Here is a 13,031-nt window from a genome sequence, read left to right as displayed (position 1 = left end):
GCTCACTTCACAAAGTCTCATTTACCCACCGATCAGTCCGTGCCACGCTCCTGTCGTTCCCCATCTGCCTTCTCTTCCCCCCCCTCTCTCTCTCTGCGTGTGTGTGTGTGTGTGTGTGGTCTCTTACCTCTCCTCCTGTAGTGCCTACGCGCTTTCAGAGACACCGGAGTAGCTCGGCTCCTGTACTCGCTCAAAGCGAAACACAAACGCAGTCACCCTCAACGACCGAAAATGGTGACCAGGCTCCCTCTGGACACTACAGAGAATGACCTTTGGTTTCCACAGTAGACGCTGTAACGCACATATTCCCCTCCCTTTGCGCTGATCGGCACCGTCGTCTGGCCCTCCTGTCTTATCCCCACCCACCCTTTTCTTTCGCTCCTGCACCCCCTACGTGATGATTCGCCGTGCATTCCTGTGGTATCTGATGCATCCTGCATGATCACGAAAAACGCAACGAGCGCCCTTCGCGTTGAAGCGGTGCAAGCTGAGTGGGTCTACCGCGCGCGTGTGCACGTGTGTGTGTGTGTGTGTGTGTGTGTGGCTGTGTGGCTGTGTGGCTGTGTGGCTGCTGTGGTGCCGGCCTTCTCGTTTGTGCCTTTGCCGAGGTGGTGACGCGCACGACTTTATTATCTGCGGGACCTGATCGCGTGTTGTATTGGCGAAGAGCAGAAAGATGTATGCCTGTGCCGTGCCGGACTGTGAGGAGATGCAGTGCTGAGTGTGGCGGCACCGTTGCGCACGCACGCACCAAGGAGTCTTCGAAGGAGAGCGAGCCAGCGGGCATGTGTGTGTACAGTCTTTCGCTCCTGCACCCCCTACGTGATGATTCGCCGTGCATTCCTGTGGTATCTGATGTATCCTGCATGATCACGAAAAACGCAACGAGCGCCCTTCGCGTTGAAGCGGTGCAAGCTGAGTGGGTCTACCGCGCGCGTGTGCACGTGTGCGTGTGTGTGTGTGGATGTGTTCGGGCTGTGCTGTATTGCTTGCGGTGCATCGTTGCTGCAGTGCTGTACGTGTGCACGTGTGTGTGTGTGTGTGTGTGTGTGTGTGGCTGTGTGGCTGCTGTGGTGCCGGCCTTCTCGTTTGTGCCTTTGCCGAGGTGGTGACGCGCGCGACTTTATTATCTGCGGGACCTGATCGCGTGTTGTATTGGCGAAGAGCAGAAAGATGTATGCCTGTGCCGTGCCGGACTGTGAGGAGATGCAGTGCTGAGTGTGGCGGCACCGTTGCGCACGCACGCATGCGCAGGCAAAGAGTGTGCACCGTTAGATGGGCTGTTGTTCGTGGTGGACGATGTGACGCTGAAATTATGCGAGTGCAGCGCGGGTGAAGTATTTTGTGAGTAATGGAGAACTAGGCGAGGTATGGTGGTGATACTGCGTAGCGGCGGTAAAGAGCTTGATGATGCCATACGGTCTCTGTTGGCTTCGAGGGGGCAAACCTCATTGTTGTCCTTAGCTTTTCTTGTCTTGCTCTTGCCTCCCCCCCCCTAATGCTTCATGCTGTGTTGTACTCTGTGTGCGTCATCTCTCTCTCTCTCTCTCTATCTTGTGAAGCAGCTGCTAATCCTGTGTCTTGGCCATCATAAGTAGCCCTTTGCTGATTAGTTTTGGCAGCAAAGCAGCCGCGAGGCGTAGGGGGTGCTTGGCGATGGACGGGCCTGTAAGTTGAGGACCTCATTTTTGGCGGAACACATCAGCGAGAAAGGCATCTGCGCGTATGCCGCACATATTCTGCGTGAGGTAGAAGCCGTAACAGGGGGAAGTCAAATAGCAGGATGCTCGAACACGTGTCGTTGTGTCCTCATTTTCCTATCACACCCCCTCTCCCTTCCCTCAGACGATCAAGGCGACGGCAGCCGTGGCCTTCAACGTTGCCTGTGACGATGGGGCATGCTGCATGCACCTGTCGCTCTTGGACTCCCCATCTTTAGCAGTCGGCGGAGATGCATTCCTCTCGCTCTTTCACTCCATATTTTCCACATGCATACACTTCTTTGCCTCCCCGCCCTGCCACCCCCCTCCACCTACTTCCATCAAACATACACACACCCACACACACCCACGGCGATGAGCAGCACTCGAGCTTGTGTCGTCATCTATGAACAGATATCGATAGCAGAAGAATCGCCTCTCTTTCATCCAGCAGCAGCAACAGCTCCTCTTTGCGCTCGTCTCGGCCTATCTTCCTGCGTTCTCGCTCTCTGGGCTGGTATTTCCGCGGCTCTGTGGCTATCTCACCACCCACTTCTGCTTCTTCCCCTTCTCTGCTCGTGGAGGTATGAGAGGCCGAGCTTCGTGTCTCGTTTTTTCCTTCTACACTGAACTCTTCATTTTTCATCTTCGTTGGTGTTGTCATCCATGACACTGCTTCCCCGGCTGGCTGCCACAGCCCTCTCTCTGTGGTTTCTCGCTGTGCTATGCTGCCCCGGCCGCGCTACATTTCTCTCCCAGTCGCATTCGCTCTTCCTGGATGCCTTCGAGGTGATTGATATCCACGACACGCGCTTGGGGGGGCTGCACGAGTCGGCGCACATGTGCCCATGGATTCTGGTCGCCTACTCAGGTGGTTGCGGGCACTGCCGCCTTTCTGCCCCAGACATCTCCCGCCTCGCGAAAGAGACGACCGAAGACAGCGGAGATGTCCTGAACGAAGTCACAGTGGCAGCTCTCAACTGCGAGACAAGCACGGAAGAGTGCCGCCGCCTCCAGGTGCACGCCGTGCCCTCTCTTTACCTCCTCCTCCCACTCAACATGTCCACTAAGGAGTCTACTCTCGCCCCAGTCATCGCTAACAAGAAGGACGTCGACGAGGGTGTTGCGGAGGCGAGGCCCATCACGATGACGCGGGTTTTGCTAGGACAAGGTGGATATATAAAGGAGCACTTCGACACCGCGCGCAAAGTCTGGGGCTCTGCCTCGGCCAGCCTGTGGGCGGCAACGAGTAAGGAGCGCTGTCTGCACATGCGGAGCTACCTGCGCAACCTGAAGGTTAGCGACGCCGCGGAGGCCGGCGCTGGCGTGGGCCCATCCGCTGCTGGCGCTACAAAATTTGTGGAGGATACGACGTTTCACATGGTCGATATCGCCAACGCATTTTTAGAAACTCTCTACCACGAAGTGGCGTTGATAGGCCTCGAGTCCGCTGCGCGGCGCCGCGCTCTTCTTCAGTTTCTCCGGGTGGTGCAACAGCGGTTGCCTGGACTTGGCGCGGATGTGTTGCTGTATTCCATGGCTGCCAACCGCAGTGTAGATAACATGCAGTACAGCGTAGACGATTTTGCTTCTGTCTCTGTGGCCGACTGGCAAAAGCTGGTTTTGTCCGCCGGTATCCCATACCAGGGGACGCCGCGGCATCTGCGCTGGCAAACGTGCAAGGGGTCCTCGTGGCGTTACCGTGGGTTTCCGTGTGGCATGTGGTTGCTCTACCACGCGCTGACAGTGAATGTGGTGCACGCGGATGCTGACAACAACAACGCCGAGGTGCTGTTCATCATTCTCGACTACGCGCGAAACTTCTTCTCTTGTGATGCCTGCCGCACTCATTTCCTTCGCTTTCAGCCAGAGAAGGACAAGGACCCGGTGCTGCAGCTATGGCGCTTCCACAACGAGGTGAACCGACGTCTAGCCGAGGTGAAAGAGGGGGCAGATCCGCTGGTGCGAAAGCGGATCTTCCCGGACCCAAGGCAGTGCCCTGCATGTTATCGTGATGCCGTCACCAGCAATGACGAGGAACGCTTTGTGGTGACGGAGGTATCCCAGTACCTGCGATCCCACTACAAGTGGGTCCCCACAGCGCTGTACGAGACGACCGGCACGGAGACGCTCCCCCTCACAAGGAGAGCGGCGAACCATCATGGGGAGGCTATCACAGCGTACCGTGACCCTCTCAGCATGAACGCGTTTCTGACCATCGTTTTCCCCGCCACGGTAGTCGTGTTGGGTATGATTTACGTGTTGCGACGTGCCCGCAGGTCTGGCACGAAGCGACGCCGTCCCATTCTGCCCCTTCGAGCTCAAGTCTAGAAGGCTGAAATGCTCGAGTTGCGCACACCTTAGTGATAGAGCTGGTGGCGTGATGACCTATCTTTGATCTTGCTGATGCATTCGCGTATTGTATTTGCACACCCACGTGTGCGCGCGCTCTCTTGCCTCAGTGCGTCGCTCAACACCGCACAATGGACATGCACTCAGGCGTTGCTCTCACTGCCAAAGATGCCGAACAACAACGAAAGGTGGCCTGAGAGAGCAGGGCAGAAGAAGGAAAAGAGAAAGGGGGAGGGAGGAGGGGGGAGATGAGTTGGAGTGAGCTGATCAGGCATGTCTGCCTGCGCCTCCCTTCCCCTCTCACACAGAGGGCCACATCAGCTGCTCAGTACCGCCGCTACGTCACCAGATCCCAAGCACTGTAAAGGAGGACTCTGCTGGCTGATACCTGTACGAGGCGCGTGCATACGTGCTGCTGTTTTCTTTCCACGTTTTAAGTGCACCACTTGACGACTCTCTTCACTGCCATTTCTTCCCCTCCCCCGTTGCTCTCCCTTGAAGAGCACCCACTTGGTGCTCCCTAATGACTTACGGTGCTCCCGATCAACGCCCAGTGATCTCGGCAGACGTTTGTTTCTCATACGTCGTGACGTGCAGCCCTGCGCCCCCCCCCTCCCCCTTACACGAGCCCCACTCACTATTCAGTGCGTGCATGCGTGTGGTGCGTACCTGTGCCCCACTTCAGGAGGCCAGCAGGAAAACAAAGCTGAGAGAGCGAAAGCGTTCGCGAGAGGTCAATCCCAAGGCACTCGGATGCCTTCACTGAAGAGGTGCGTGCTCGTCGTCAACAGCCGTAGCGGTAGACGCCATGCCGTGCAGACCTTCGCCAGCACGCTGAAAGGGTACCTCGATCGCGCCGGCATTGTGCACCACGACGTGCACATCCCGAATGATGATGCTGCGGAGCAGCTGCAGCGGGCGCTGCCGTGGGCGGAGGCCCTAGTGCTCTGCGGTGGTGACGGCACGGTGAACAGAGCTCTCAATCTTATTGCATCCATGTCGTTCACAGGCACAGGGCCGAGCAGAGAAGTGTCGCCACGGTCGCTGCTGGAGGCTGTGCCGCTTCTTTTGGTGCCAACCGGCTTGCACAACTCCATTGCCACCTCGCTCGGTGTCACTTCAGCGGAGCGCGCCGTTTCGAGTCTCGTGGTGGGCCGCACCGCTCGTGTGCCGCTGTGGGCCGTGCACCTGCGCCGTCCACACTCGTCTTCAAGCGCGTTTCCGATGCGCTACATGTGCTCCTACGTTGCCACCGGCACTTACGCGGCGTCAGTGCAGCGGCAGAGCAGTTGGAAAGAGGCGCAGGAGGACTACGTTTTCCTGCCCGCCGGACTCCGTGGTTTTGCCGCCACAGCACTGTTCACCACTATCGAGCACACGCAGCCTAACTCCACGGCGGTGCTGACGCACATGAGCAACAAGGGCGTGGCCTCCTCCAAGGTTGGTCCGTTGCGTCTCCTCGTTGCCTCGCAGATGCCGCAGCTGCAGCCCGGCTACTCTCTCACTCCCACTGCGACGTACCACCGGCGGCAACTAACCGTCACCACGGCCACAGCGGAGGTGAGCCGCTTGCGAATGTGGCACCTTTTGCACCGAGAGGCGAAGGAAGGCTGCATTCTGGCTGAGGACGGCGTGGCGATGCAGGAGGGGGTGCGCAGCGTGCGAATCGACTTCGCTTCTATTTCAGAGCTCTCGGATGCTGCAACATCCTCGACCCAGCTACCAGTGAATGATGAGGGTGAGGGGAGCCCGGAATCATCGCTGCTGATGGTGGACGGTGAGGCTGTGCAGGTGCCTGCTGGCTCCTCGGTCACTGTGACGCCGACGGAGCTGTCGGTGCAGCTGATTGTAAGCTAGCCAAAGGGCGACGGGCCGGCCACTTTCATAGGGAGAGGAGCGAGAGTGGAGGAGGAGGGAGAGGGGCACAGAGCGCATAGGGAACCGCGAGGCATGTCTCTCTTTCTGTTCACGTCCTACGTTCTGCTTTGTCCAGCCACTGAGGGCTCACGTGAGCCGCTCCCCTCGCTTCTCCCGCTCTTCTACTCCTTTCCCAGTTCCCTTCGCGCTGAGAGTCCAGCAGCCCGTTGTCCGAACAGGATACACAGCGGAAAAAAAGAGGACAGGACACGGACAGTGACATCCCTCAATGCGAAGAACACACACACCGACCGCTTTGATCGGCGTGCCACCCCCTCCCCTCTCCGCTAGCCTGCTCTCCCCCTATCGAGGTACCCTTCTAGGGGGAGGGTGCAGAGGCAGTGTCTTGCCTTCGCTGGAGGAAGACACCAGTAAAGTGAAGGTCGACAGCCAACGGGACTGCGTTCCAGCGCCACCCCTCCCTGTTACTCTCCATTCAGTGCTCGAGTACGCTCAAATGCTTGCGTACTTTCGTGTGCCCATGATGACAAGGGAAAAAGTGGCAGGTCTCTCAGTTCTGTAGAGAAGCTGAGGTGATGGGGGCATGGCCGAGGCCCACTGTAGCTTCGTGCCACTGTCACTCCAGTAGCAGTGCTGCGGTGAAATGCCATTACTGCTGCTGCTGCTGCTGCCGCTGTTGGTGGCAATATGAGCGCGTCTTTTTCACCTCGCCTCTCTTTCTCCGACTTACTCTTTTCTCTTTTCTACTTTGCCTCCCTTTCTCTCCTTTCCCTTGCGACTCTGCTGGCTGATGGCGGCATGTGCGCCCGCCCGCCCGCGCTCAACCACCCACGGGAACCCTCCCCCTCCTCCCTCTCTCTCTACGGAGAAACAGAGCCTCATCCAGTCGCCTACGTGCCACTGTATTAGCAGGACGATAGAGAGAGAGCGCCCGAGAGGGTCCAACAACGTTGATCGCGCCCTTCTCTTTCGCAGTGCCTCGTCTGCGCAGTAGTAGTGCCACACAGCGTTGGGGGCAACTACGTCTCAGAACTCTCGGCAGTAGATGGATCGCGGCTACCCACGCCGACGCGAAGGAGGCGCCGGCTTCGGCGTAAGCGGGCTAAGCGGTGGTGGCGACTTCAGTGCTGGCTTTGGCGGTTCTCCGGCCAATGGACCGGGCGGCCCACGGCGGCGCTTTCGTAGCGATTTTGATCCGGAGGAATACGCGCCACGCCGAAAACTCCACGGCCAGCGTCCGGTGGACTTCTACTCGCCAGCCATCCAGCACGTCCTCACCCGCTTGGTGCCACGCAGCACACCGTACAGTTACCACGTCGCGCCGCATGAATATCACACCAAAGACCTTGTCACAGCGAGTGTAACCAACTACAACGCTAGTACAGCGCTGTGCACGCAGTGGGTGAACACCTCGTACCACCCAGATAGCAAGGGCGGCCGCATCCGCACCCCACTCTACGCCTTGCAGTGGTCGGCGAGTGGGCGCCGTCTGCTCTGCTCCACCGGTCGCGGTGAGTTTCTGCTGTTCAATGGGCAGTCCTTTGGTGTGGAGGTGAAGACTGTGGCTCACGAGGACAACCGGCCGTGCCGCGCCATTGCGTGGGGCCGTCGCCATGACCTCATCCTCAGCGGCGATGACGCCGGCAGGCTCAAGATGTGGATGTCTAACTTCGTGTTCATGTCAGAGGTTGACACAAGCCACCGCGCCGTGCGCGAGATCTCGTGGGCGCCTCTGGAGCTGAAGTTTTGCACCGCTGGCCAGGATGGGTCGGCGAAGGTGTGGGACACGAACAGGGTTGGCGCACACACTGCCACTACTGAGGCGAACGAAGGTAATCAGGCTGTGCTGGAGGAGGTGAAACTTGAGGGCCACGGCGGTGATGTGACGACGGCACACTGGCACCCCTATCGAGCCCTCATCGCCACCGGCAGCCAAGACACACAGTGTCGACTGTGGGATCCCCGCACAGCCTCTCGCGGCAGCATTGCAGCCTTGCACGGCCACAGCCAGGCGCTGACATGTGTTCGGTGGCACCCAGATGGACGGACGTTGCTGAGCGCGTCGAAGGACGGGACGATTAAGCTGTGGGATATCCGCAAGACACAACCGGAAGTAAAGCGCTTCACCGGGCACCTGGACGCTGTGGACAAGGTTGACTGGCACCCGACGGTGTCGGACCTGTTTGCGAGCACAGGGGAAGATGGAAGCGTGATGTACTGGATGGTAGCTGAGGGTGACGGCACCGTGACCCATGGCGTGGAGGAGGTCATTCACGAAGCAGCGATCATCGAGGCGGCGCATGACAAGTTCCGCGACAAGCCGAATCCAGTGCACTGTGTCGCCTGGTCTCCTCTAGGCAACATCCTCGTGTCTAGCGGCCACGAGGTCAAGTACTGGACGCGCAACAAGCCAGGCGCACTGGAGGAGAAGGAGCGCGGTGTGGAGAGCGACATTCTGGACGAGCAAAGTCACGCAATGGCGTGATAGGCGTGCTGAACGGTGGTTTTGGCGATGCCCGGCGGCGCGCACACGGCGAGCCCCCAGACCGGCACTCTAACAGTGAACACATGACACGCAATTTCTGACACTACAGCAGCGGTGGGCAGGCGCACGGACGTATTTTCCCTCTCGCGCGTCCACCGGTGAGCACGAATGATGCGGCGTCAACGCGTCGACGCCGACGGCGCCCTTTCGCTTTCCTTTCCCTGTCACTTCTCTGCCCTTCTGGGTCTACAATGGCGACTGCCAACGACTGGGTGGCGTCAGGCTTTTTTCACCCGCTCTTTTCCCCCTTCCTCTCTCTACACACGCGCTCTTGTAGGGCATCTCGTATCTCTTCTGACCTCGTTGTCACTAACATTCAGAGCTGAACAGAGGCGCCGCTTCTTCTATTCATGTCGTGGTCAGAGACAGTGAGGTTTGTGTGGGCCTACACACATCTGTCGGCTGTGGAGCTGCAGCAGGGTGAAGTACTGGCACGCACCCACCAGCAGGGAGCTGCAGCTCTAGCAACCCCAGCGAAAACGCCGGTTGCGTCATCAGGGCCCCCTCACTGGAAGTCGTGGGCGATGACGGAGGTTCTCTATCGTCAACACGACCTGTTCAGTAAGCTCTTCGGTATCTCCTCTATTGGTCCTGTGGCGATGATGGTGCTCTTGACTGGAATGACGAGTGCGCCGTGCCGCGAGCGTCGCATACCCGCCATGAACTTAATTCTTTACCTTGTCCTGAGCGTTTGCCTGAACGTGGCGCTCAAGGAGGTCATCCGCAGCCCACGCCCCGCTCACCCAGCAGCGGGAATGAACTACACCACGATGAATGGAATGCCGAGCGACCACGCGCAGTTCATGGCGGGCTTTTCCGTCTACCTTCTGCGCCGCTGGGCACACACGCAACGCCGTCGCACGGAACGGCGCAAGGCTGGCCATCTCCAGCAGCGGAAATCCATATCCGCATCGGCGGCGCTGACAAGGTCCTCGTCATCGTATGCTCTGATGGGATTGCTACTGTTCGCGACACTTTTCATTGGCGCCGGCCGTATCTACAATGGCTACCACACTGTCGGACAAGCGCTTGTCGGGTGGATGGTGGGGATCGCACTGGCGTTGGTGTGTACCACCGTGCGCGTGCAGCGCAGTTTCACGTGGGTCTCGGAGAAGGTCCTGGTGCCGGTCATGCTTGTTTGCACTTTCTGGACGGAGGCGATCTGTTGAGCACCGTCGGTTTTCTTCGGGGCTGACTGGCCTCTCTCTCTCTCCTCTGGCCACGTGGCACTTTTGCTGGGCGAATTCTTCCTCGCTTGCGTAGCCGAAAAAAAGGAGGGGGACGCAGAGAGAAACGGGGTCGTTCTCCAGGGAGGACAGTCGGGCCAGCCCTTAACAACGCCCCTCGCCGAGGACTCTCCTCTCTCACTTCTCAAACCGAACAGGTGCGAATGGTGGTGGTGGTGAGTACGGTGTCTATGCAGCGGAGGCAAGACAAGGCCGTCGGCTTGTGTCTCGCACCTTTTCCTTCCAGCAGCGTGGCAAGTAGCACTTCGTGCACATACGCGTGCGTCTCTCTCTCTCTCTGTGGGGGCAACAAGATGGAGAGGAGGAAGGGGGCACTGCAGCACTTCTCTCTCCGCGGACTCCTCTCAAATGCTCCACTTCTCTCTGCTCCCCTCTCTCTTCTCCCCTGTGTGCGTCTCCCGCGCGGATTTTCTTGTTTCAGCTTTCCCTTTGCGCAGGTCAACGGCAGGGGGGCGCGCACACTTTCCCTACCCCTGTTTTGCCCGCGTACGCCTGGGACTTCAGCTAGCGACAACGCGTACAGCCACCAGTACCATCAACACTAACACCACCCGTACGGGCGCATCTGTGCTACGGCTCGCCTTCTGTGATTATTTTCTGCGTTGCTCTGTTGCGTCCAGCTTACATCCTTTGGGCACGGGCCTCCCCCCTTCTTCCTCCTCCTCCTCCTCCTCCTCCATAGCCTCTCTCTACTCCCGTACTCCTGCTTACGAGGATTGCTGCGGTCGTGCGCATCCTTGGCCTTGTCTCTGTGTTCCTCTCTCCACCCTCCCCTTTTTGTTTCGCCTACTTCGCACTCCCTCCTTCCCAGGCAATGATCAGCGCCAGGGACGCCCTTCTCCAGCTGACCTCAGGTCCGGGCCTGATGGACAACATGTGTAACTTTATCATTCGCCCGCCTCGCTCTACCTACGAGATGGAGGACCTCGGGCCTGACGTGTTCCGCATCGATGGTGACAGCAAGCAGCGCTTCATGCGCCACGACTTTGAACTGGAGAACATGCGAGGCTTGCGCTTCCAGTGCTCGTGGTTTAAGCCCTACCCTGGCCGTCGTATGCCGTGCGTGGTGTACTGTCACGCGAATTGTGGCGGTCGCTACGACGGCCTCGAGGCCCTCTTTGTGCTGCGGCAAGGTTTCAGCCTCTTCTGCTTCGACTTCTGCGGGAGCGGCATGTCGGAGGGCGAGTACATCTCCCTCGGGTTCTACGAGCGCCAGGACCTTGTCGCCGTCATGGAGTTTCTCACGCTCAAGAGTGACGAGGTGGACGGTGTGGCGCTATGGGGCCGCAGCATGGGCGCCGTGGCCGCCATCATGTACGCCTCGAAGGATCGATGGGTTCGGTGCATTGTGTGCGACTCCCCCTTCGCCTCTCTGCGTCTGCTCATCGACGACTTGGTGGAGCGGCATGGCGGGCGAACTGCCCGGGTGGTGCCGAATATGTTGGTGCGGGGCATCGTGGAGCGCATCCGCAAGCGCATCATGAAGCGCGCCGCCTTTGACATTGACGACTTGGACGCGGTCAAATACGCCAAGTCGTGCAACGTGCCAGCGCTGCTGTTCCACGGCGCTGACGACGACTTTGTGTCCCCGACGCACTCTGAGATGATCCGCGACGCCTTCCCCATTCCGTGCCTGCAACAGTTCACACCAGGCGGGCACAACTGCGAGCGCTGCAGCGACATCCAAGAGCTCATTAGCGCCTTTCTGCAGCTCTACCTGATCGAGAAACCACAGGGGGCACGGAGGACGCCCGTACAGCGGGGGCTCGAGCTGGCAAATGTTGCCACAGACGCAACCACAAAGGCGGCCACCTCAGGGCCCAGTGTGCCGACTGGGCCAACTTCAAACCAGCCAGTATCCGTGACAAGCTACGGTACGAAAGACGCTGACCCGGCGCCGATGTCTTCCCCCCCTGCGTCTATGGCGGCATATTCCCCCACCACCTCTACATCCACATCCACATAGTCGTCATCCTCAGCGCTCTACTCTTCCCCTACCTTTCCAAGAGGCGCTAAGTGCGCCGTCGCTGGGGGCAGGACGATGCGCTGCTACTACGACTCACACGATGCCACTGCCGCCCCCAAAGGCAGCGACGGTGCTGGTCAGCTCGCCCGCATCTTTCTTCAAGTCTCCCGGATCGTCCAGTGAAGCACAAGCGTACGCCAGCGCTTCCACAGCGCTGAGCGACAGGTGAAGGGCAAGCAACGAGTGGTCTTACCGCGCCACCGCGGAGTTCTCCTGTCGCGGTGCAAGGCGGGTGCTGAAGATCGCCGGCGGAGCCCCCAGTACAGCTCTGTGCCACTAGGAACGGCAGTAACAGTTCGCTCTTTCCTCGCGGGCGCAACTGGCCATTTTTGAGAACTACACCGCATGCCCGCAATGGTGGTCAACCTCTCGTGGCGCGACTCGAGGACGGCGATACGTGCAGGGTACTGGTGAATGCCCCTGCGTGCAAGGAGGGGGAGGGGGGGGGTGACGTGGAGTAAGACGAATGGCGCTACTCTTCTCTATACCCACACTAGGGAGGGGGAGGGGAGACGGCATGCAGCACCAGCAGGCAACGTATTTCTCCATCTACGCGCAGGCGAGAAAGTGGGCGGCTTCTGGAAGAGGCCTCGGGTGTGGAGTATTAGAGGGCGATACAGGCAACATGAGAAGGGGACTTTGGGTTACTGCGTGGGCCTCACTTTTCTTCTTCTTGCGCCATTGCTGAAGCTGCCTTCAAGTCCTCCGCCTCATCACCACCCCGCCGCTTCCTTCGTCTGCCCCTTCCTCTCTTCCACACCTTCCCTGCAGTGCGCTGGTAGTGCTCATCTTCATCTCAACGGACCGCTTCTTTGCGCGCCTCGTGTATACGCACGTGTGTGCTGCGGTCGGGAGGACGCTGCTCGCTCTCCCTCTGCCTGCCCTGGACCCTTTCATTTTCTTCTGCATGCCTTTCTCTCGCTGACCATCTCTCGCTTTTGCTTTGCGGGAGAGGGGGAGGGGGTTCGATGTCTCTGCTATGGTGCCTCTCTCGAGCGCTGTCTCCCACCTCCTTTCTTCCTTCTCTTGGCCTGCGTCGCGGTTGCCCTCGTCGCCGCTTTTGACTGCGCGGGTGTATGTGAGAAGAAGTGTGACAGCGCACTGGTGCCCCGCTGTCCCTGCTTATATTCTTGTGTGTCTGGAGGGCTTGAGCGCGGAGTCGTGCTTGTTCAGCCCGGGCCCCCTTCTCCTCCTCGTCGCTTGCACGTTTCTGTTTGTGTGTTTCCCCATTGAGACGGCCCATTTAGTCCCTCTTCCCCCCTCTTCCATCCCCCCCCCCCCAC

The 13,031-nt window shown here is 59.2% G+C and overlaps 5 protein-coding genes across 5 annotated transcripts; all 5 read left to right on the top strand.

The window, feature by feature from the left end:
• Window positions 1-2,366: 2,366 nt before the first annotated feature.
• QSOX (quiescin sulfhydryl oxidase, putative) lies at window positions 2,367-4,031 on the top strand (the record flags this gene model as incomplete). Its single annotated transcript, XM_010702778.1, has 1 exon — window positions 2,367-4,031. One exon carries the CDS (start codon window positions 2,367-2,369, stop codon window positions 4,029-4,031), a length of 1,665 nt encoding a protein of 554 aa, XP_010701080.1.
• Window positions 4,032-4,805: 774 nt separating this feature from the next.
• LPMP_300440 (diacylglycerol kinase, putative) lies at window positions 4,806-5,909 on the top strand (the record flags this gene model as incomplete). The annotated part of the gene is made up of 1 exon (XM_010702777.1): window positions 4,806-5,909. One exon carries the CDS (start codon window positions 4,806-4,808, stop codon window positions 5,907-5,909), a length of 1,104 nt encoding a protein of 367 aa, XP_010701079.1.
• A 1,066-nt stretch (window positions 5,910-6,975) lies between these two features.
• On the top strand, window positions 6,976-8,415 carry LPMP_300430 (hypothetical protein; the record flags this gene model as incomplete). Its single annotated transcript, XM_010702776.1, has 1 exon — window positions 6,976-8,415. The coding sequence occupies one exon, from the start codon at window positions 6,976-6,978 to the stop codon at window positions 8,413-8,415; it is 1,440 nt and encodes a 479-aa protein (XP_010701078.1).
• A 410-nt stretch (window positions 8,416-8,825) lies between these two features.
• Window positions 8,826-9,644, top strand: LPMP_300420 (dolichyl pyrophosphate phosphatase, putative; the record flags this gene model as incomplete). The annotated part of the gene is made up of 1 exon (XM_010702775.1): window positions 8,826-9,644. One exon carries the CDS (start codon window positions 8,826-8,828, stop codon window positions 9,642-9,644), a length of 819 nt encoding a protein of 272 aa, XP_010701077.1.
• Window positions 9,645-10,536: 892 nt separating this feature from the next.
• LPMP_300410 (hypothetical protein) lies at window positions 10,537-11,688 on the top strand (the record flags this gene model as incomplete). The annotated part of the gene is made up of 1 exon (XM_010702774.1): window positions 10,537-11,688. The coding sequence occupies one exon, from the start codon at window positions 10,537-10,539 to the stop codon at window positions 11,686-11,688; it is 1,152 nt and encodes a 383-aa protein (XP_010701076.1).
• Between the last annotated feature and the right edge of the window lie 1,343 nt (window positions 11,689-13,031).

Source organism: Leishmania panamensis (assembly GCF_000755165.1).
Source record: "Leishmania panamensis strain MHOM/PA/94/PSC-1 chromosome 30 sequence".
NCBI classification, from domain to species: domain Eukaryota; phylum Euglenozoa; class Kinetoplastea; order Trypanosomatida; family Trypanosomatidae; genus Leishmania; species Leishmania panamensis.
This window is presented reverse-complemented; position numbering and strand designations above follow the sequence as displayed.